The sequence below is a fragment of the Pituophis catenifer genome, unplaced genomic scaffold (assembly GCF_029215685.1).
Source record: "Pituophis catenifer annectens isolate HBS135680 unplaced genomic scaffold, rPitCat1.0.hap2 SCAF_1, whole genome shotgun sequence".
NCBI lineage: Eukaryota > Metazoa > Chordata > Lepidosauria > Squamata > Colubridae > Pituophis > Pituophis catenifer.
In genome coordinates, this window is record NW_027256881.1 from 256,953,276 (window position 1) to 256,978,430 (window position 25,155).

General features: G+C 39.9%; 1 protein-coding gene across 1 annotated transcript in view; it reads right to left on the reverse strand.

Moving 5' to 3' along the window:
* Nucleotides 1-363: 363 nt before the first annotated feature.
* Nucleotides 364-25,155, reverse strand: part of SPON1 (spondin 1) — a 342,309-nt gene continuing 317,517 nt past the window's right edge. The window contains exons 8-16 of the mRNA XM_070957497.1: nucleotides 20,422-20,623; nucleotides 10,437-10,577; nucleotides 9,196-9,274; nucleotides 7,369-7,551; nucleotides 7,067-7,237; nucleotides 6,790-6,957; nucleotides 2,887-3,051; nucleotides 1,751-2,014; nucleotides 364-877 (exon numbers count right to left, since the gene is read on the reverse strand). Of these exons, the coding sequence (XP_070813598.1) occupies nucleotides 714-877; nucleotides 1,751-2,014; nucleotides 2,887-3,051; nucleotides 6,790-6,957; nucleotides 7,067-7,237; nucleotides 7,369-7,551; nucleotides 9,196-9,274; nucleotides 10,437-10,577; nucleotides 20,422-20,623 (1,537 nt within the window). The 3' untranslated portion in view covers nucleotides 364-713. The remainder of the gene's footprint in view (nucleotides 878-1,750; nucleotides 2,015-2,886; nucleotides 3,052-6,789; nucleotides 6,958-7,066; nucleotides 7,238-7,368; nucleotides 7,552-9,195; nucleotides 9,275-10,436; nucleotides 10,578-20,421; nucleotides 20,624-25,155) is intronic.

The following is a 25,155-nucleotide window of genomic DNA, read 5'->3' on the forward strand; positions in this document are numbered from 1 at the left end:
ACTGTGAGAGAGTATGGAAGATATTTTTAAATGCAGCTTACTAGCTAATTGACATATGGCTTACAGATGGAAAATTATTCCTCCTTACTCTTCACTGTCTGGGCAGCTTATGTTTGCTTTCCTTTCTTAATGGAAACAATCATAAGGTGATTTATTTAATAGGGGTCTAAGCAATTGCAGGAAGAAGAAAAGGGATATTGTCAAAGGATTGCTATAAATACCATTTTTTTTACATTGCTGATGGTTAAAGATCAATATGCACCTGTAGTATTATTAAAGTAATTCCTTGGCACAGCTGTATAAACACAGAGGCACTGCTTTGAGTATTTTGAAAATGGTTTCCAAATATTTAAGTTTGCGGTATCATTTCTGCATGCATCCCAAGTATTTACAGGGACTATTTCTATGATTATGGTTTGTCCACACAGATATGTCTATAATTTCAGTGTTATAAGATTTCACAATGACTTCACTAGTTTTATGCGTTAAGGGCTAGCTGGAGCATTAAGGAGCTACTCTCAGCAGATATTTGTAAGGAAGTATTTATAAAATAGATCTCTTGCACCAGCAAGACTAATTAAGCAAACCACACTGCAAAAATGAAGACTAATATACACAATTTATATATTTTCTGTTTTTTTAAAAAAAATCAAACCAAGGTTGATTTTTTTACATTTAGCTCAGGAGTGCATTATCCAAAAGACTTCGGTTTGCTAACAGGGATGAACATTGCAGGCTCTTAATTCCTTCTTGTCTTTGCAGCTAGTGAACTGACTGCTTTTGAAACGCTTCTTGACGGTCATAAACCTCTCCTGGATTCCACCCCCACACAGTTTGGTGCATTCTGACCAAGCAGTCCATGGCTTCATTTTGCAACCTAAAATAAAAAATAACAGATAAGAAACATAAGAATCACTTTCGTGCTTGAATTCCTTGACATTTCTTTTTTCTTCACAAGTGATAGTTCTATTGCTACTCCTGTTTTGAAAATGGAAAGATAAGATCTATAAACCATGAGATCCTACAGATTACTCCAGAGTTATACCGGGATGACGTTTGTACTTACCGAAAGTCCTAATTGGTTTGAATCATCTAACATTTCCATATGTGGCTCATAGGTCTGTTTGTGATTATAGTATCTAATAGTCACATACTGGATCATGTGAATGGATTATTTTGGAATTTAACAGCAGCCTACCTAAGGATCTCAGATGAGCCCTTTGTATTGCAGGTTTTCCTCCTTTCCTTTCCTTCTTTCCTTTCCTTTCCTTTCCTTTCCTTTCCTTTCCTTTCCTTTCCTTTCCTTTCCTTTCCTTTCCTTTCCTTTCCCTTCCTTTCCTTTCCTTTCCTTTCCTTTCCTTTCCTTTCCTTTCCTCTCCTCTCCTCTCCTCTCCTTTCCTTTCCTTTCCTTTCCTTTCCTTTCCTTTCCTTTCCTTTCCTTTCCTTCCCTTCCCTTCCCTTCCCTTCCCTTCCCTTTCCTCTCGTCTCCTCTCTTCTCCTCTCCTCTTTCCTTCCTTTCTCCTTCCACCTGGCAAGAAAGGCAGGCAGGCAGGCAGGCAGGGAGGATTTCCTTGATTTGGTTAGCTATAGTTGTTCAATGATCTAAACCTAAGAATTTATGGAAAACATTCAGATTCCTGGGAAGTAGTTAAGGATCATTGAAAGAAGCTGTATATTAATAATGTACTTCTCTGTTGCACAGCTCACTTTCTTAATTTAAGGATTGCTCTGTGAGTTTTACTACACTTACCTGGGAATTGCCCACCATCTACATCTTCTTTCGCTTGTTCACTCCTCCTTTTCTCCCGAGATTCTTTCCAGCGCCTTTTCTCAATATTGGGGTTTCTCAAGCATTTTCTTATTCGGCATTTTTTACGTTGTACAGTTTCTGGGCATGGAGCGCCTCCAAACTGAGGTTCCATTTTGATCATTCTTGTCCTGATCATATGGCCTTTCCCACAAGACTTATTGCATTCAGACCACTGAGACCATTCTGTCAGATCACAGTCAATTGCTAGAGAAGCAAGGATGAAAAATAGGATGCTTAGTCTTAACTTACTTAGGCAGAACAATCTGGTTTAGCAGAAGAACAATTTACTTCTTTTTAATCTCACTATGAGAAAAAAAGGAACATTTAGGTTGATGATGACATGGAATGAATTTTATACAAGCTTACCCTGAAAATGCGTTAGCAATACCACCTTCTCACTAAGCTCTGACAGCAGTACATTCACACCACCCTATTAGAAATGATCACTCACCAGAAATTAACTCTTGGAGCAGATTTATAGGAAGGATATGGATGGAAAAATGCAGATGATTGGAGAGAAAAAGGACTAGAGATGGGAGGGGGGGGCAAACCTTGATTCCAATGATTGACGGATGGCACTTTTTATAAAAATTACTGTGAAAATATGTGTGAAATACGTTCAATTATTCATCAGGCTTTTACAATCTGGAATGGCACAAATTTTAATCATTTTGTATTGCTACTTTAAAAAAAAAAATTTTTTTATCACATTCCTGAATGTTTTCCATAGAAATGTCATTGAAGGTAAGAAAAAAAGTCTATATAACGAAGTTATGTTAATATGGCATAACTCATTTGAGCAATGGCAAGGCCCTTTTGAACACTTTCTTAAAATACAGATCTTTTTTTTTTTCCCTATATATATCTACTACCTGAGAAAACGTTAGGAATTTGTTTCTGGTGTGCAAATGGTGCTTTACAGTAACAAAGCAATGCATCATGCTTGTTGACACCCGGCTACCGTATAGGAAGAGCAATGTACGTAACACATTTCTGCTTGTCTGTTGTGTGGAATAGAAGAAATAAATAAAACCAACCGTAAAATTAATCTTCATACTCTAGATATCTATACTTACGACACTCTGGCAGCATGCATTTCTCTACTTGTTCTAGTTCTTCATTGCAATCTCCAAGCTCCGCAGCAGATTTTAGCATCCGTTGCCTGGTCCTCATCCCCTTTCCACAAGTGACACTACAGTCGCTCCATTCAGACCAAGGAGAATGCAGGCAGGGAATGGTATCTAGTGCAGGTTGGGATGGAAAAGAGTATGAGATCATTCCATTTCAACAGTAAATCTACAAGTGATGATCAATCTGGCGAACAAGTGATCCATCTATCCACTCATCAAGGGGGGGGGGAGGATCTATGACAACTTGCTATGGACAATTTGCTGTGGCCAACTAGCTATGGCCAACTTGCCTTAGCCAACTTGCTATGGCCAATTCACCACTAGACAACTCACTGTGGCCAACTCGCCAATGGGACAACTCTCTGTGGGACAAGAGCTACACTAATATTGAAGAAATGGTGGAATAAAATCATTGAAGAAAGGATGCAAAAGGAGGGATAAAGTGAAATGTGAATGACAAGAAATAAAATAAAATTTTAAATGATTTTAAATAATTCAATTGAATTCTTGAATTGTCCAGTGGCGAGTTGTCCTGTGGTGAGTTGGTTGTGGTGAGTTATCTTGTGGCAAACTGGCCACGGTGAGTTGGCAAAGGCGAAATGGCCATGACAAGTAGGCAGAAGCGAGTTGGCCGCTGTAAGTTGGCCATAGGGAGTTCTCCCATACCGCATCAAGGGAAAGGATAGCTATTTGATAATGACTAAAATGAAACTGGATTGAAATGTGTACTGGTCTTCCAGCATCTAATGATTCCAGTCTGTATTTTGCTACAGATTACTGGCAGATCTACTTTAACAACAGAGTGAGACTATCATCCCTCATTTCCAGTATTCATAATTTATTCCTAAAAGAGACTGATCTAAGATATTTTTGTTGCAAATCACTTTATCTCATACAATGCTGGATATCTCTGATTAGATTTCCTGATGTATTCTCCTAGGTTGGATCAGTGGTAAAGGGTTGACATTAATAAAGCCTTTTCCCTGGTTTAAATGGCTCCTGCAGGTACTGTTAATTGCTGTTTGGAGTGTGCTGGTAATATTTGTCATCCAAGAAAGATTAGACATAAAAATATTTGCACACATGCAACCATCTTTCTCATCTTGTTAATAGAAATGTCACCTCCCACTGAAACCAGTCCTGAGATTATTTTCTCCCCCATCAAATATGTATACTTATAAATGTATATGAATAAGCATACACGTATATTAAAAGGCATACTCCCATGTATGTATGTGTGTGTGTGTGTGTGTGTGTGTGTAACTAATGTCTATTGATCAAAATTAATTGCCTGTAGACTAAGACTCTTTGTTTCTAAAATTAATTGATGTCCTACCAGGATATATGCAGAAACCATTCTGTCTCTTACAAATTACTTTCTTGCACATAGTACCCATTCAACCAGAGAAAGAAAACTACAGAAAACTGAGCATAACAAGCGTAAATCTATGCTTCTTCTGTAATAGGTCCTATTGAATTCAATGGCTCTTGTTTCTAATTAAATGTGCAGACTACTGATAAGCTGAGCACAGATCTTTTCGGTCCCAGTTATTCCTTGTAAATGATGGTGGAACGCAGGAAACAGATCCTTGAAGGATTGAGTTTGCCTTTAGTTTTCAACAAGGAAATGATGAATGGAAGCCTTTGTGTTGGGCTACAAGCATAAGGAAACACACAGATGTTCGTTCTGTAGCAAGTCTCACTGTATTGAATGTGTGTTTTCTTATTCAGCTTAATCAGAATGCTCAGCCCAATCCTCCTTCCACTTGGAGATTATGAAGGAGTATTTTTCTCCTTCAATTGTAATTGGCTATAGTAGGAACTCTTTCTGTCTAGCTGCTGCACCAAGACCCTCATTTTTCTGAAACCTCATCCATATGGAAAGCCTTCATGGATAAAAGAAACTCTCCAGTTTATACATTGTGGATGATGAGAGGCAGGCATGGAATTTCACACTTCCTCCTTGAAGTGAAGGCAGTGGCATGATGTCTATGGAAATTCTCACTCATCCAGGTCATGGCTGTCCCAAAGGTGCTTTTTCAAGAGGTAACTGGACTTTCTGGTTTTTCTTTGAAGACGTTTCACTTCTCATCCAAGAAGCTTCTTCATCTCTGACTGGATGGTGAGGAATGGAAGGATTTATACTTCTTGCAGACTGCTGGTCATTTGCATTTCTTTTAGTGAATTGCTAAGGCCACCTGGAAGTTTATCTGTGTCATGAGGGTCACCTGAGTGATGGAAATGAGTGTGGAGCCTTCTTGGAACTGTTGAAAGAATTGTATTGCAGACTGGAGATAGATGGTGTCATATCCCTCCCCATTTGTTAAGAGGGCTGCTCAATTTTGACATAGAGGCCTATGTATAACAACTCACTAAAAGAATGCAAATGACCAGCTGTCTGCAACAGGGGTGGGTTCTACTTACCTTTACTACCGTTCCGCAACGGGGCCGCGCACATGCACAGAAGCTTCCTTATGAAATCGGGGTTGGTGGGCGGAGCCTCCCACCAGTTTTATTACCGGTTCTATAGAACCGGTCTGAACCAGGGGCAGCCCACCACTGGTCTGCAATAAATCCATTCCCCACCATCTAGTCAGAGCTGAAGAAACTTCTTGGAGGAGAAGTGAAATGTCTTAGAAAGTCCAGTTGCCTCTTGAAGAAACACCTTTGGGACATGGCAGTGGCTTGTTTACTCCAGCCATTTGCTTTCATTATTTGCACCTCATGCACAGACTCCTGCTTTCACAACGGCATCCACCTCCACCACCAAATTTGCAGTGAGTATAAGCTTTGACCCCAGATTGCAGGCAATTCATTAGTCAATCCTGAGCCCCATCAGGAGTGAACTCTGGTGGTGCAGTAGTTAGAACGCAGTATTGCAGGCAAACTCTGCCCACATCCTGGAATTCAATCCTGACAGGATTGAACTCCTTGACTCAGCTTTCCATCCAAGGTAGATAAAACAAGAATCCATATTGTTGGGGGCAATATGCTGATGTTGTAAATCACCCAGAGACTGCTGTAAAGTGCTATGGGGTGGCATATAAGCCTAAATGCTATTGCTATTGCTAAAATTTTCTCATCTTCCCTTCAGGTAACATTTTCTTCCTTTCTGTGACTAAATACACACTTTTGGAGAAAAGGTTTGTACTGAAGGATTTCTTGGAATACATAATTTAATCTCCTTCCTTCAGCATGATGATCTTGATGGAGTTCATGGCCCTGATGCTTGTTTTTAAGAAGAGAAAATGATGGTGAGAGAACTGGCATTTACCTCTGACATTATATGTTTTTTCCCCACAACAGCAAATTATATTTACAAGAATAATGTATTAAAATGTTACATTTTGATTTACTCTGCTAAGAAAAGCAAATCAGGTTGCAACCATTTTGTGAGTGTGTATATGTAAATACATATATGTGTGGTGTAGAGATCAGAAGTGTACAAAATATGTGTACCAAAGCAGCATTTTTAAATAAAACTGAAAAAAAAAAAAAACAGGAAAGCACTTCTCACTTCTTGTCTTAAAAACTGCAAAGCTTACGATTTGCTAGAATGTCCTCGCTTCACATATTTAGACTGACTGCTCCCTCACGTCTTGTGGTCAATATAATTGTACACTTTTATATATTTTTGGTTTGAAATGGCTACTTTGTCACGGAAAAGTTTTAGAAGTCTACATTGTGAAGAAACCTATTAGAAAGTATACACATGATAAATTGTGTTACTTGTTGCATGTGTCCTTTGCACATAGCATTGTTCTTTTTTATATAAATACACAATGTGTACACAAGGCAGTTAACATACCCCCTTTTTACCTAGTTGCCCGGTTGACCAGAGTTACTTACGGCATTCGGGATTCATGCATTTCTCAGCTTCTGTGGTTTCTGCTTTGCACATGGATCCATCTGCCGGGGTCATCTTGATCATTCTGTGTCTCTTCTTCATTCCCATCCCACAGCTGGCACTGCATTCATCCCACTCTCCCCATTCGGTTACCAAGCAACTGCTAGGAGCTGTCCATAATATATTAGCCAAAGATCAGTCTGGTGGCACTTATTTAACAGAAGATTCACATTTTGCTTTTAGGCTGATTAAGTGTGGTAGGGTGCATCAAATACTTACAACATTCTTCATTTACAATGCATTTCTCCGTTTCTTCTGTAGGCACTTTGCACATGGAGCCATCCTCCGGAAACTGCTTCACATAACGCTCTCTTGATCGCATTCCCATGCCACAAGATACACTACAAGGGGACCACGTTATCCACTCAGACATCATGCATGTAGAGCCATCTAAAAAAGCAACAATGGATAGTTTCCATTTATTCCCAAACCTCACTTACATTTGATCAACAAAATGTTGATTCTCAGTTCCTGGAGGATGGCTCCATGTTGATTCTCATGTCCAGGGTCTCCTCACCTACCTTCATCACTACAGCCTGGGCCCATACAAGGCTGGAAGTCCTGAGTTTCTGGACAAGGCACACTGAGGTCAAGCTGGGCTTTGAGCATTCTCTGCCTCATCCGCTTGCCCTTTTCACATGTGGAAGAGCTACAGGCTGACCAGGGAGACCAATTCGAATAGATGCAGGTTTCAGGAGTATCATCTGAAAACAATGACAAATATATATAGGTCAGTATGTATGTGTGAATGCATATATATGTCTGGTGTAAAGAGCACTACACAGTAGAGATATACATAGAGTACATCTGTATATGGTATGCACAGATAAACTGTCCACATATAACAGGTTGAACCACAAATTAGGTTTTGACCTACTGTTGTCCTTGCACGCCTTGTGCTTACTTTGTTTCTCACAACTCTTTTCTTAATGATGCTGTGTTGCTTACCTAAAATCTTTACTTACACTCTTTGTATGCATATGAACATTTTCAGCTCAAATTTATTGACTGTGCTTAAACCCAATTAATCCTCCCAAACAATTAAACATAGTTTTCTTTTTTAAGATTACTTCTCTATTCAGTATAATTTAATGGACACACTAAGTACTGTACCGGAGACTTTTTGCCTACAGAAGAGGTACTCTACCTAGCAGCCCAACTAACTGTCTCTACCTTTGCCCTTGCCTAGAACAAGTCCTCCTTTTTATGATCCCTGGTTGACTGCTAGATGTATAAATATACTACTTAACAAACTAACGTTTGAAAGAAAGATTGGAATGGATAACTAAAAAGATGTGAGAGATGGTGCCTATAGAGGGGGAGATGGGATTACAGTGAAGCAGCAGTTTCCAGAAAGAAGGGAGCACATTCCAAGAAGTGGGGGCAAGACAAGAGGCAGCCCAGCCCAGAGCTGGGTAGGAGACAGAGGAAGAGAGTTAGGATAGCCACTCTCTAGAATCTCCCAGGGTATATGTGTTGGAATGAAAGCAATGAGGGTTCAATTTGTCAAGATTCTTTCTACTGAGGGTAGAGATTCATTCTTTGAGCTTGTATCGTTAGTAGGTCTTGTGATGGGAGGCTCACGTCAGGTGAGGGTCTTGTGATGGGTCAAGTGTGGGTCACATTAGATGAGGGTCTTGTGATGGATCTTCACATCATGTGAGGGCCATTGGGAGGTGAAGTGCTGGTTGGGGGTGGGTTGCCTCACCTGATGTTGGGGAGGGGGTGACCCTCACCTGATGTGACCTCCCCATCACAAGACCTTCTGACCACCCAAAGCCCTTATAATAAGAAGAACACTGATACTGACATCCCCTAAACTCTGCTGAAGATGTTACCTAGCTTGTAACGAAATGTTTGGAAACCAACCCACAAGCTCAGAGAATGAACCTCCACCCTCATTCTACACCTGAGCTACAGATATTTGCCACTGTTGCATTGTATCTATTGTGTGCAAGCATATAAAGAACTGAACTTTGGTTGGATTGTTCAGTGTCATTCTTGGGCTAAGCCCAATAATAAGTAAGAAAGAGGAGCAGTTAAGATAAGGAAAATAGTTTAGCTTGATGAAGATCAACCCCGTACAAGATAATAAAGTACATGAGATTAGTCTTCTGCTAAATTAGAAAATTCCAAAATTTCTGCCTGCTGACACTATCACTGCGGGTGTTTATTAAGTAATGATGCAGACTCCAACCATAAATGGCTAAGCAAATTGTTTTTTTTCCCCTCCTGTTTTTAATACTGTCCTAATAATAAGGCAAACAGCATGAAATACAGAGGAGCAGCACTGGAGAGTGAAGGGAAATACAAACTCATAAAGGTAGGAGGACATAATTAAAAAGTACCTTCATCTTCTGGAGCTTCTGCAGCAAGATCTGCAACAATGTCATCGATGCTATCAGGAAGAATATTGCACTGTTCCCCCTGCAAAGAAACATTTGTGAATTGGATTGAATTGGCGGAGGAAATAATATGCTGCTGAGCACTGGGCTGGAAAATCAATTGCCAGAAGTTATTCAAACAGCGTCTACAAGCGCTCAGGCTTATAAAGATGGCAGTAGTCATCAGGCTCATGGAAAACTCAGAACCTAAAGGAAGTCCCATGAAGATATTGTGTTTCTGATTGGCAGGGGAAGCTGTGTTCCCTTGCAAAACAAGCTAAGAGGCAAACAACATTTTGCTGGAAAAAAAGTGATGGGAGGACTGGGGAGATGAGGAGGCGATAATGTCCCATCTAAAAGCTGGATGTGCTAGAAAGCAATGTTAAGTGAGCTTGGGGGCCCCACTTATTGTCTATAATGACCAGGGAGCCCTAAAACTCTCCATATATCTAATGAAGGAATATGCTCCAGATTGCTGCCGCAAGAAAGATCTGTTTGTGACACATAGCATCATTATGTTATTAACTCACTAGAAAATGTTCTTATTAAGTAATGAGCTTGATCTTGCTTTACAAGGCTTTTTTTTTTAATGCTATGCTGCAGAATCTTTTCCAGGCTCAGAGCTTTTGATGAAGTACAACCAGGACAGGAACTAAATCTAATTTAATTTCACCTGTCCTTAAATTTAATTCAAATGAAATAAAATTAATTTGATTAGTCTTGCTTTTCAGAAGTTCACCTTTGCTATCTTGGCGAATTCCAATTTGGTAACAGCTTCTGCAGCTCCGTGGAACTCTCCTCTTGTGCTTCTGGGGGCCTTAAACCTTTGATGGTGCTTCTTTGCATTCCTTGCAGTTCGAGCAGAAAGGAGAGGAATTCACCCTAAGGCAGGGATTCCAACCTTGTCCACTTTATGACTTGTGGACTTCAACTTCCAGAATTCCTCAGCCAGTACTAAGGAAACACTGGCTGAGGAATTCTGGGAGTTGAAGTCCACGAGTAAAACTGCCAAGGTTGGAGACCCCTGCTCTAAGGAATGAGGGCCTTCAACATCTCCACTGACCCAGCATGCACCACTCCCTTTATGAAAACCTGTTGAACGACATTTGTCATTTTATTACCAGATTTCAGTTTTCTTGTTATTTAATCCCATTCCATGCTCAAATATTCCATATCAGTTACTAAGTGAACTTTCATACTAATACCTTTCGTGCAATCCTCTCAATGACAACTCTGGCTACTGATTTAATGGAACCTCCTTCAGGGTCATAAAAAGGACTTTGAGGATGGTCTAGACTTGTGAGTGGTCTTATCTTCTCCTGAGGTACTGTTGGCTTGTTGGATGACTGCAGTCAAAAAAGAAGCACAGGCAGACATAGAAGAAACGCAACAATGAAAAATATAGTATACAAAAAGTGTACCGGCAAACTTCCATGAACATTGTTTGGACCCAGAGTTTAAACAACACCCCCCCCCGCACAGATGAGAGAGAGGGGGGGCAGGGAGGGAGGGAGGGAGGGAGAGAGAGAGAGGGGGGGGAGAGGGAGAGAAAGAGAGATAGGTTGGCAAATGGAAAAATGGAACAACTTAAATATGCACAACTAGCATAATGCCCAATGATTTCAGGGGCTTGGATGTAACCTAATGTATATTACGCTGTCATAATTAATGGAATTAGACTGATTACTACATTGATATTAACTTGCTATAAAGAGAAGGCCAAGAAAAGAGAAGATAGATTTCCATCCTCTCTTATTTTTTATGAGTCAATCCTATGATTCAATTTCTACAGTCAGAGTTTGTGAGAATTTTTTCAGCTCAGAAGAATGGCTGCTGTGATGAGTCTCTCTCAACCACTGCAACCCACTGGCACTGCTATAATTATGTATCGATGCAGACATCCAGGCAAGACAGTGTGTAGTCATTGCCAATTAACAGAGCTTAGAATCTCATAACTAAGTTCTCCAAGGAATTCAGGTGGAGTTAGCAATGAAGTTAAATATCATCAGAGAAGATTTTGGGAAGGAGAAACCTGGAAAGAAAGGTAATGATTGGCAGCTAAGACGGCTGAAATACACAGCAACTGGCTTTGAACCTGATTCCAGTAAAACCCAATATGGATTGGTAAACTTGATTTGGGTTAGTTTGTGGACAAGTGGAATATTGCCAAGAAGAAATGTTTTGGCGCCACCTGAAGAACTGTGCTGGACGTTTCGATTCACTGCAGAAAGCTCTCAATAACAGAAGCTAATAAGCTAATAAGATCAAAGTTATTAAGATCATAGATCCCCCCCCCCCCAAAAAAAAGGCAGCAAACAATGAACCTGCCAATTGGATTAATATAGAAATGCTGGCCAGTATAACTACGTTTTTCCCCCCCACAGAGATCAGTGTATATAAAGTTTTTTTCCCTTCCATTCAGTTGTGTCTGATTCTCAGAAATTGCTTGGACAAGTTCCTGCAGTTTTCTTGGCAAGATTTTTCAGAAGTGATTTGCCATTGCCTCCTTCCTAGGGCTGAGAGAAAGTGACTGGCCCAAGGTCACCCAGCTAGCTTTGTACCTTGGAGGGGACAAAAGCTCACAGTCTCCTGGTTTCTAGCCTGATGCCTTAACCCAGGGGTCAGCAACCTGTGGCTCCAGAGCCACATGCGGCTCTTGGGCCCTCTGCTGTGGCTCCCTGTCAGGTGATCCCACCACTGGCTGGCCCTGCCTCTTGTCCTCCCCTCCCAGTCACTCCTCGCCTGGCCTGAGAAGGTAAGGGCAACAGCGGGGGATGGAGAAGCGGCCAGGGCAGAGACAGAGAGATACAGAGAGAGGGGGAGAGAGTGGGGGGAGAGAGGAAGGTAGGGGAGAGAGAGAGATGTCAAAAGGATTTTGTGGTTCCTGGTGTTTTTTAACAACTAGTTCTCTGCCCTAATGACCGGTTGGGTAGGCATGGCTAGGGAGTCATGTGACTGGTGGAAGTGAGTGATATCGAGTTGGCCACACCCACCCAGGTTTTGTGGCTCCTGATATTTTCTTTTCTGTGGGTCCAAAAGGCTCTTTGAGTATTTAAGGTTGCAGACCCCTGCCTTAACCACTATATCAAGCTGGCTATTTATATGCGTTCAGTGAATGGATAAGTTGAACTTATCCATCATAATATGAATTTATCATAATATGCATATATTTACAGGCATAGAATTGACTGAATTTGAAAGCTGGACTTTGGAGGGGAAAAAACATTTTTGTTTTTGTTTTTTGAAACATTACTTGAAGAAGTAGGGAGGTGGTGATGGTAGTAGTGTGGATTTACCAGTTTTGATGAGTGACAAATTTAGAGAGGCCCAAAGCCAGAGAAGTAAAACTGCTTGACCTTTCTGATAAAGCTTGGCTGAAATTGCTTCATGCTGTCTTTTAAGTGAATAAAAGAATTAAACAAAAAACAGTTCTATGTCCCTGCCTTTAAAATTGGACCTCCTGAACCATGTACATATCCTATCACAGCTGTATTCCTGCTTTAGAAGATATCCAAGCTAAAAAAGAAATCTACTTCAAAATTGAAGAGGGTTTTTTTTTTGAGGGCATATTTTTTTAATCTAGAGGTAAGTAGAAGTGCATGACTAATCTTGTTAAGCTTGGATGAGAAATTCCCGAGAAATCTCAAGAAATCCCAGAAAAAGGTAGTGGCAAACTTCTGCACTATTACTTATAAAATTCCATGGATGTGTCTATGAAGTCACTAAAAGACAAATTAAACTCAAGGGAGACTTTACTTTTAACTTAAAGGTAAATAAAAATTCATGCAACATTCCTATGCCGTTATACTATCATACACCTAATAAGCTAAAACAAAACATCTATATTTAAATGTGTCACTTATAATAAAATAATATAAATAAAAAGGAAATGTGTTCAGGTCTACTGCACATTTTAGAGGATGACACAGTCATTAGACATGAGTATTCTTCTCCAGATACCAATTACTTACATATGATGAAAAGACATAGTTAGCCTGTGAATAAATGAAATATATTCATTTTGTTTTCAACTCTACTAACCCTATCCAGGAGGCAATAAAACACAAACACATCATATTACAGAAAACCAACGAACCAACTAGCAAACAAAAGCCCCAATAAAAATAATTCAGTAGCATTTATGTCTGATCAAGAAGAAAAAAGACTCTATAATAGAAGCTATTGGAATGAGCTTGATTGGTCTTACTTTAGAATCACAACAAATTAAGATAGAATAACCAAATTCTCTAAAGCCACTGCATCTTTTTCTTCAGTTGTGGACAAAAACTGCATACCTAAGTTCTGAATATGAATACATCCCAAAGAATAAAAAAAAAACCCTACCTATATAGCACGGAGAAAAATACATAAGTGTATTCAAACATTAACTTAATGTATTGATTTCTTATTAATTACTTTCATACAGGAAAATAAACATTGATACAAAAATTGATTATCACAAAAGTCTTTGTACTGAAATCATAGCTGCTATCTCTGATTTCTGTATTCATAAGCAATTTCCAACTTAGTCAATCATTTTAAGTTGAATGATTGAAAGAAAAAAAAAGTTCTCATGCTGTGTGTATTTATTACCATTTTGCTTGTTCTAGCTTTCAGTTTGAAAAATGAAGAAATAAACTTCAAATGGAACGGCAGTGGCTTTCATTTGCCAAGCCAACTTCAGCTTCTTCTTCTCTCGGGATTTTGTTTTCCTTCATAGATATGAAGAAGAAGAAAGCTTGCTGTGAATGATGGGCAATTTTCAATGTGCTATTACTCTTGTCTCGCACAGAAACCTGCACAAGTATTTACTATCTGTCTCAATTTTGTTCAGGGATTCCAGGTACGTACATAATGCTCCTCCTCCTATATTTCTTCACAAGTGTCCTGTATGGACAATTGGGCTGAAAGTCACCGAAGGAGCTGCTGTGGCTATAGATGGAATGGAAACTGTTGCCAGTCAAATACATTATCCACTGTACCTTACTCTTTGCCCATTGTTTCATTTTTCAACTGTCAAATGGCCTTATAAAAAAGTGTTTCTTCAGTATAACTTACATCAATTCTCCCCCCTCCCCCACCACTAATGCCATTAAGGCAGCAAACAGATGCTGTGGAGCAGTGGTGGGTTTCAAATTTTTTTACAACTGGTTCTGTGGGTGTGGCATGGCTTGGTGGGCGTGGCTTGGTAGGCGGACATGTAAATACTAATACTTTGTATTGTATTTCCATTCTGTCTTGGTGAACTGAAAATCTACATTTTTCTTACTTAACTCAGAAAATGTAAGTAATGAGCTGATAGTTATAATGACCTGACACCAAGTTTGATTTTTTTTAAAGTGATAGTTTGCATACAATTCAGGGAATGAAGTGTTCGTAGCATAAGTATCTGATCATAGTTATTTGTATCATTCCTTATTCTGGTATTTGCTTCTGTAAAGGATACTGTAAAATCTCCATTCCCACCCCACTCCAGGGGAAGCTTACTGCAAAATCCCCATTTCCTCCCAATCAGCTGGGACTTGGGAAGCAGAGAATAGATGGGGGTGGAGCCAGTCAGAATTTTTACTACCGGTTCTCCGAACTACTCAAAATTTCCACTACCAGTTCTCCAGAACTGGTCAGAACCTGCTGAAACCCACCTCTGGTGTGGAGGTGTTGCCTGCAATTTGTTCCTATAGCTAAATGAATGACTAGTGCCATGATGGCGAACCTATGGCACGCGTGCCAGAGGTGGCACGCAGAGCCCTCTCTAGTGGCATGTGAGCCGCCCACCCTCTAATCAGATCTCCATGGTGTTTCTTTCATGAGCTTCTGTTTCCCTGCAAATGACGAAACAGAAGCTCACGAAAGAAAAAGATGTTACTTTTTGCCACGCTCCCGGTGTTGCCTTTTGCCACTCTGCCTCCCGCTGGCCAGCTGGTCTTTGGGTCTCTGCTGTGCATGAGTGCATGTCTGCGCATGCACACGTGCATGCCTGTACATGTTTGTGCATATCCACGCATGCACACATTTATGCATATCTGTTCATGTGCACATTTGCGTGCATGTGCACTTTTTAGTTTGGGCATGCACATGTGCACAGTTTGGGCACTCGGTGTCTAAAAGGTTCGCCATCATTGGACTAGTGTGTTGGTTTGTTGAAGTGTAGGAACTTCACTTTCTGGTCCAGATCATTTGGCTTTGGAGCAGTTGATTGCCACTGGATTCTGTATTGTCAGAATTTAATTTCAGCTGCATATCTGTGATGTAGTGAGGAGGTGGATTCCCATGAGGTAGGGGGATGCATTCCAGAGGACTAAGAGGCAATTCAGCCCAAATATGACTGTGTAAGAGGCAGAGAGTGAAGACAGCTCCTCTCTAATAGTTCACAGAGTATATTGTAATGTAGATGAAGACAATAGAGTCTTCAGTCTGGCAAGTCTTTGTCTATAGCAGGAGTCGGCAACCTTAAAAACTCAAAGAGCCACAAAGGTCCTAACCGGAAGCCCCCCGTTCAATTCTGGAGCTGACTGGAAGTCCGGTTCCCCCACCATAGAGTCTCCTCCTAGCACAGCGTCCTTTTTCCTCTACCTGTCCTAACCAAAAGCCCTATCAATTGTGGAGCTGACTGGTAACAGGGAGCCACAGCAGAGGGATGAAAGAGCCACAGGCGACTCCAGAGCCGCAGGTTGCTGATCCCTGGTCTATAGGTGTGAAACAATAAAGAATTCATCTTGGAATAATTATCATGTGTTATTCTTGGTTTCGGGCCTGACATAGCTGAATATTTAATGTTCTTCAGTGATTGGTAGCATTTTTATCTGTTTCTTCAATCTTTTAAAAAGTGGGTTATTGCAAGTGCTTATTTAACTTATAAGCCCCTTTAACACAGACCAATTCTGTTAGTTCACAGGGGACTGCTAAATGCTAATCAATCATAATTATAAGAAACTAAGAAATATAACCAGTATACTTTTAGTTCTATGGATGCCCTGCTGCAAAGAAACTTATCCCGGAGGATCAGGCCAGGAAACTCAGTCACAGTATCTTCCTTTTAGTGGAAGTTGTCAATGCAAAAAAAATCCTTTTCCTCTGATCAAAAAGCTTCAGAAGCCACCACACTTGTATAGTGTATGCTATAGTATGGGAAGGAAAGGCAAGAAAAAGCTTCTGTTTATTAATTTTTAAGTGAGTTTCTGAATTTATTCATCTTCATTATTTTTGACCAAGATACCATTTTCAAAGCTTAACAAGTGTTATTGTAGTTAACAAGCAGTCTTAATCTCAGTTTCTACTGATGCTTATTACCGACTGAGAGAGAAAGTAAATAATACATTATAGAACCTTAAATTGGGAACTGTTACCTAAAATAAGATGTGACTTGATACTACATAGTAAATCCTGTGATTTAAAAAAAAAATGAAGTGGTGAGAGTGGGAAAAATCCCTCAAATAACATCCAGGAGAAAGGCAATAACACTCTTGAAAACAATAATTTTGCTAAATAGCAGAAAATGATGGTAGTCAGGAAGTTTGATAAGGTCACACAGAGCAATACAATGACAGAACAGTAAGATATCAACCTTCCTGTTGTGAACCACGGAAATCTCTGCATTGTTCCAAAGAAACTTTGAGTAGAAAATGGCATATGGCACTGGTTATCTCAGCATGAATGTTCATAAATTGGAAGGAATTATTTTCAGTCTATGCTCATCAGATGGCCTTCAGAATGGCTTGCTTTTGCCAGCTGAACATTAGAATCATATTTGTTTGAACATATTCTTCTACACTCTAGCAGATGAAAATAGTTCCTCATTTGGCTAGTTAAGAAAGATAAAGAGGGAAGTAATTATTTTATCATGAGTGGGACACTACAAATGTTATACATATAAAATTTTCCATTCATATCTGGTGTCTGAGGGGAAGAGTATTTTTATTTTTAACTATGTTTTTTAAAATCGATTGTTGTGAGATGCCTAGAATCATTGCATGACATTATATCAGCGATCTTCCTTCCTCCCTCCCTCCCTCCTTCCTTTTGTTTCCCCTTCCCCCTGGAAACCACTGCTTCCTCTGTCTGGACAATACAATAGAGGACAAACTCCAGATATCCTAGATTGATTTATTTTGCTACAATACAGATAACGTTTTGTTTTCTGAAATTCTCCCAAACAAGCCCAAAGGAGAAGGTATGGTCTTGAGAGTTCAGTTCAGCAAAGCGTAACTCCATTTGCAACACTTTCCAATAAATTTGGTCAATACATACACCGAATTGCTTGAATTTTCAATCTCATTCGCCAAACATATCTTTATAAACAAATCACTCTGTACTGTATATAAGACATGATTTTATAAATAAAATTGAGTCCTTTTATAGTTCAATGAATAGATTTATATCTGAAATACACATTCAATTCTCTCAACATGTCTGCTTTTTTATGTACTTTCTATGTAAAAAGAAATTTTATATTTCTATTCCTAGAAATATACACAGTGACATCAAGGCATTCTAGATGTTAGAAAGTTATTGCCTATTGGTTCTGTAGTCAGCAGATTTTCTGAATTTCCAGAATTCACTGCAGTGTGAAGTTGGGCCAAAGATCATCTTATTTCTAAAATAAATTACCACAAACATGTTGTGGTCCTCCTGATTGTGCCTATTTATTTGTAGAAAGTTATTGGTTCTATGGGAGAAAATGAAGCTTTTTGTTCTCTAAAGATTAAAAAAATGGGAGAATATTCTCAATTAAAAGAACATAGTGAGAAGAAATCAGTTCAGAATTGAGATCCAGGTTTTTCCTTTTCCACACAAGGTCAGCCCAAAGTTTACCTGCAATTTATTGATCTTTTGCATTCACAAAAATGACTATACACGAGCTGCTCAGGAGATATTACTTTGGCTGTGTAATATTAAGATACTGCTTTTATTAAGGGATTGTAATTTCTTTCCTATCACAAATCCTGCAATGGGTTATAATGGCGATCTTGAGGAACAGAAGGAAGAGTTGCAGCCAAGACAACAATCAGACAAAAACAAAAATTGAGTCCAAGGCAGAAATGTAATTTGAAAATGTTTCTTAGCCTTGATCTTGCCTAGTTTTTATGAAAATAAAGGAAGGAAGGGACTTGCAATATTGATGCCAGCCTCCCCAAGATAGACCAGACCAGAAAACCAAAGTGAATGCTAATGCTATTTAAATTATAAAGTTATATCAATCAAATCTTGCAAGTCTGAATATGCTTCCCTCCCTTCCTTTGTCTTCCAGCATATTCAGCACAAATAGAAACAAGAGAATTTCTGGAGGATACACACATTGCCAAAAGGATGGACACTGAGATGGGTGACTTCCCAGGTAGATATTATATCTTCTTATTGGAAGTATGTATCACTTACACCTGTTGTAAATGTCAACCTGTTTCCTTGATGGCATGATGAAAATACTAGAAGCCAAATTTTTTTTTTTTTAAAAAAAGTCTCATCTGGGAAGGTCAAGGTCTGCTGGTGTTGAGTGGCCTCTAAAGCTAGCAAGACATATTTAGAAAGCTCTTAATGAAGGTCAGCAGAATGAGTTTAGATCCTATATCTAGTTCTGGGCACTACTCAATAAATCAGACAAGAAAAAGCTTGAGTGAGTTCCCAGGAAAGGCACCAGGATGACATACAATTTGGAGGCTAAGCCCTATGAGGAAGGGTTAAAAGAGAAGGCAGCGATATGATAACTATATATACTAAAAAGGCTGACTTGTTTATGTTGAAACTAAGAATCAGATTAGAAGAAAGAAAATTCCAACTGAATATTAAGAGGAACTTCTTCAAGGTAAAGAATTAAGTAGTGGGAAAGTCTGTTTAGAACTGTGACAGGATTACTTTCCCTGGAGGTCTTCAAAGAAGGTTTGGAGGGCCATTATTTAGAGATAGTTTCTTGATTCATGCATGGGGAAACACTCCTGTTCCATGTACATGATACGAAGGCTGAAATAAATATATAGAGGTTCAAACTCTATGGAGATTTGGTTGTCCCAAAGGTGCTTTTTCAGGAGGCAACTGGATTTTCTTGTCTTTTCTTCTTTGAAGAAAAGAAGACATTTGAAGACATTTCACTTCTCATCCAAGAAGCTTCTTCAGCTCTGACTGGATGGTGGGGAATGGAAGGATTTATATTCCTTGCAGACAGCTGGTCATTTGCATTCTTTTAGAGAGTCATTGAGGCCACTTGGAGGTTTGTCTGTGACCTCAAGAGATTCAAAGGGAAATTTTAAGGCCGCAAGAGGAGAGGCAGAACAACAGTAGAGACAAGTGGGAAAAAGTTGCAAATAATAGATGTTATTCTAAAACACCACCACTAAATTTGTGTCAAGGTTTTAGCCATAGTAAGCATTTAGGTTATACTATTATATCCTTTATCCTGATTTAGTCTGTCAACTTTATTGAAGCTTAGACTCAAAGGAACATTCACAATGAAAAAGTCTACAACTGAAGGAGCAGAGTGGGCAGGAAAGAAAAGGACAGTTGTATTCCCACCCCTCCTACTGAATTTCCAGCCTCACTAAGTGGGATGAATGCATATTTTTAACTTTAGAAAAAAATCAAGGCAGGTTTAATAACAGTTTTCAGCTTATATCATTGCAAAAGCTTATAATTATAATATAATTAACTTCCCACAATGATATCCAATGCCATCAAGAAGTTGAATGGGTCTTGACCTACAATTTATGCCATTTTTTAAAACCTAGAGCCTAGGCTGTCTATCTTGAAGAATCATTCCACTATTTGATTGTTTGGTGTAGTGTCCCTGAAACTGCTCATGATTTACTTCAGGAAAATCCTGCTTCACAGATCACTTCTAGGCAAAACATGGGCATAACTGCATGCAAAAAACTATCATGTTCCTCTCATTTTATGCACTAGGGCTGCAGATAAAAAGACGTTTTTCGATCTTGTCAATAAAATCAACAAGGAGTAAGTAGCATAAGATCAATCAATAAAACTCAATCTGCAACGTTCAGTGTATCAGCTCTCAAAATATTTTGATTCCTTTCACTTCTGACTAAATGCTTAGGACCAGAAGACATGACAGTTTAGCTGTTTATTAGGGATATATGATTCACCCTGTTCTGTTTCCTACAGAACATCTTCCATGAGTTTTTCTATGGTTCAGTCATAAAAGCAGCACAGGAAGTTTAGGAAGAGGTTAAGCATTCCCGATACCTCATAGGTGACTCCACTGTCAGTGCCAGCATCCCATGGGATCAAGTCCTGAATCACCTTCTGGACCCATCCGCAGTCCTTGGTGCACAGGTCTTCAGCTGAAAGTCCTACATTCCAGTCAGGGCTGGGGCCTAGCATGGTAAGGAAAGACATAAGGTGGCGTGTTCTGTCCACAGAAAATTCAGCAGAGGGAGCTGCTCTCCTAAAAGTAAAGACAAAAAAAAGAAAAGAAGAAGACTAAAGATTGCAACTTGAGAAATCATAAGCGTGCCTGTAGAATGAAATAAGGACAGGAAAATCCAGACGCAGCTGTAAGCTACTGAAGCACTGCTGTGGAGAGAATCAAACCTCAATTAACATAGTGCTTCCTACAGGGTGCATTTAGGAGCTCGGCTTTATAAAACAGATTTAATGTAAAAAAAATGTTTTTATAGAACACTATTTTTTTTTCATGGATGAGTTTGTTCAGGCATTAAAAAGAGTCAGGAAAGGTGTCTGAGATATACTCTCGTACCTCCACCTTCCTTCCTGACAGGCGGCTTTGGAAGAGAAGTAATAATTATACATGGCTTGACCTGGTTTCAACTTCACTCATATTTCTGTTGCCTATTGGTAGAAGGCTCCTGATGACTCAAATCATGATATAGGAAGAGTATTCTTGCAGTTCCCTTCTAAGAAGGGAACTTAGAAATGAAGGGCAGGTCCCGCTCAGTCTTCCATAAATAACTTTTTGTTAAAAAGAAAATGGCTAGAATGTTAAGTATTTATGTTTAATGAAATCATTTTTACTCCATTGCTGGATTTCTTTCACACTTTTATTCTGACTTTGCTTGCAAAGGAAATATAAGAAATTATTATCTAATGCTTACGGCAAAACACTGCTTTAAAATTCAGGCAACGCTGTTGAAGCCTTCTTAAGGCATAGCATCTGGATGAACTTATCTGGGCTTCATCGTAAACACCGAGGCTGGCAGAATAGTCAAAACAACTGTTAGTTGGATTTTAATGCTCAAGCATATGTGAGATTTATAGCAAAAGGAAAAAAGATGCAGCCAAGCATTGTGCAAATTTCTGCCAAAATAAATTCACGGTGATAAGCAGTACGCCCTGATTTTTGGGAACTTGCCAAATATTGCTTTAATGGAGGATATGTTGCCATATGAAATCAATGATGTTCTTTCAATAAATCTCCAAACGTCTTCAGTGATTGACAGGCCACTTATCGGAGGATGAAGCATCCGTGCTGTGAACAAAACTAGTGCTTTAGAAATTTGCTGCCTATGCTAAATTATGCGCAAACAGAGCCTGATGCTACTGAAGCATCCTATTCTTGGCAACCATGTCAGTGACATCTGGCATCTGTTCTACTTTCCAGGAAGCCCAGATGGGTTGTTCCAATCTGGCAACAAAAATGAAGGCCAAAAAGATAGGGTTTAAGAATGGACCGGAGCTTTACAAACTATTGTAACTTTATTACCATATGATGCTGCAATCAGACATAGCAGGCATCAGTTTGGAACGACAGCCTGGAAAATTTCTCATTATTTGCCAGAAATTGCAGCATCAGAATCCCTGGAAAGTTTGATATCTTCCATAAGTTCTCCTCCCTGAGAAATGAAAATTACCCATCAAGGTCCCTATATGATTGCATGGGCCTTGTAGGTCACGGTAATTTCACAGAATGGAAAGGAACTGCAGGGCGCAGAACAGTTATTCTCACTTTCAATTCTTTAAAAACAGTACAGGCATGTTTCTTTATGTGAGAAACAGAAGAGCACACTTGGATCAGAACAAAACCTTGTCAAATCCTCTTTATTTTGCCATTGGAATTCTTGATCTGAGGAAGACACCTTGACTTACCAGTTTTCTGGAGAGATGTGACCTCCTTTTTCATCTTTTATTGAAATAAACTATTTTTTAAACCAGGGTCCCCAAACATGGCAGCTTTAAGACTTGTGGACTTCAACTCCTAGAATTCTCCAGCCAGCTATGCTGGGAGTTGAAGTCCACAAGTCTTAACACTGCCAAGTTTGAAGACCTCTGGTTTAAACCATTCTTGTTTTAAGGCCTAGTCAATCTTTTCAGTGTTCTACCCTATCTATGAAGCTAAAGTCATTTTAGATGTCTTCTCCATTTTATTACCCATCTCAAGGTAACCCAAATATTATCCCTAAGGGAAATAATATTTCCCCAGAACTAAAATAGAGCTGGGGCCATCCATAGTGATTCTGTGCAGGAGTTTGCCTCAAAAGATATTTCTCTTTTGGTTCAATTCCATGCATTCTTCTGTACACAAGCTGAATTCATCCTTAATAAATCCTTCCTGATCTTCTTAAAACCCTTGTTCTGGAGAGCAACAAAAGAGAGCAAAAGTGGGTAGGATGATATGAACTTTTCTAAAGTGTGAAAGGAAAGGAATGTGGGTACGAATGTGTATCAAATAACTTGGTAGATGAAGATCCAGATAGTGAATCCTATTATTCTTCTGTATCTGATGGCTTATGATTAAATGCCACCAAATCTGAAAACTACTTCTTCCAGTTGTAATGCTGCATTTGGCTAGCTTGAGGATTTATATATTTATAAATAACATAGATGAGCCATCCTACAGCTGGTCATTCGCAGGGTGATATATGGTAAAATACGTATATCAAATAAGCATAGTTGTTTCTCCCCTGCTTGAGTGGGTTGGTCAAATACTAGAATCTTTAAAAGAAAAAAATCCTGGACCTCACGTTCTATCTTTGTTAAGCCTACCAATATCAGTTTTGTCTTTTGTTTTCATCTGAGGCTTCCTAGGTGAAAATTTGTTAACACTGTGAACCCACGCTTGCAAGATGGATAGGGTATCATAAACGCTGCCGATGAAAAGACTTCTTCTGTCATCTCATCTATCACCTGGCCCCCAATGATAAGATTGCTCTTTGCTTTGTAGTGGTGTGGCAGTCTAATTCTAATATCTTAAGCCATTAGTGTTCATTTCTGTGCTTTCCTTGAACAAACATCTTGCTCCACGAAGAATATCTTGACAGATTGAAGAGCACCAAGCGAACTAAATGCTAAAGCTTTCAAATGCTAAAGCAGGCTCGGGGTTTCGACTGCAGAGATCAATTTTAGGAAGGCTGCAAAGGAGCAAACTCCAACTGAAATCAATCATGTTTCCTATAGAGTCATCACCCCTCCACAATATCCGCAATACTTCCAGAATATGTTTCTGAAGCTAATAGACATTTTTCAGGTGCAATGTGGAAGGGATTACAACCATTAAGGGTTGGCTTCAGAGCAGTGGTGGGATTCAAATAATTTAACAACTGATTCTCTGCCCTAATGACTGGCTGGTGGGCGTGGCTATGGTGGGCGGGGCCAGGGGTGTGTGACAGGCAGCATTCAGCCTTCTGCAGCCTCCTGAGAGTGAAAATGGGCCGCAGGGGGGCCGCGCTGCACCCCTCCGCATCCTGTTTTGGGCCTAGTAGGCCTCCCTGCAGCCTCCTGGGAGCAAAAATGAGCCGCAGGGGGCCATGTTGCACCCTCCTTGCCCCGTTTTGGGCCTAGTAGGCCTCCCTGCAGTCTCTTGGGAGCAAAAATGGGCCATGGGGGAGCCGCAATGAAACCCCTACACCCCATTTTGGGCCTAGGAGGCCTCCCTGCACTTACCTGGGAGCCAAAATGGGGCTTGTGGGGACTCCTGGAAGGGGCGGGACAGCCAGCCAGCAATTTAACTACCAGTTTGCCCATACCAGCCCAAACCAGCTGAATCCCACAACTGCATCAGAGTATGATCTGATTTATCAATCCCTCTCTATATGTAATAGAATAGTCACTTGAGGCCTGTGTCTTTTTTGTGGCTTTTAGAACCTCTCAAATTAACAGCAACAACAACAACAAATAGCAATGACGCACATTTTCACTGATTTGCAGCTTCGCTAGTGACTTAATTATGTTATTGCCCTGCCCATTGCAAGTCTCAAGTGTCCAAAAATAAAGTTCAGCCCCTTGTATCACGACTTAGAGGGAGCTCAAAAGAATGAAGACAAATCTATAGGATAAGGTGACCAGATTTTAACATTGGTAAAGAGGGACATTGTGGGCGTGGCTTATTTTGTGGGCGTGGCTAGCTGGTCATGTGACTGGGTGGGCGTGGCTAGCTGGTCATGTGACCGGGTGGCCATGGCTATGTCTATAGGGTAAGGTGAACAGATTTTAACATTGGTAAGAAGGACACCATTGTGGGCGTGGCTTATTGTGTGGGCGTGGCTTGGAGGCCATGTGACTGGGTGGGCGTGGCTACCTGGTCATGTGACCGGGTGGCCATGGCTATGTGTATAGGGACTACTCAGAGGGCTGAAAAGTCATTTCTGACAGGTCCTCACACTTTTGACTGGTCCTCACACTTATGACCATCCTCACATTTATGCCCATGCAGCATTCTTAACAACCATGTCACTCATTTCACAACTGCTTCTCTTCAACAAGGTGACAAGATAGGGCAAAAATGTAAAATGTGAGGACAGTCGTAAGTTCGAGGACTGGTCAAAAGTGTGAGGACCAGTCAAAAATAACTTTTTCAGCCCTCTGAGTAGTCCATATGCACAAAAGGACTAACCAGAGGGCTGAAAAAAGTCATTTCTGACAGGTCCTCGCACTTTTGACTGGTCCTCACACTTATGACCATCCTCACATTTATGCCCGTGCAGCATTCTTAACAACCATGTCACTCATTTCACAACTGCTTCT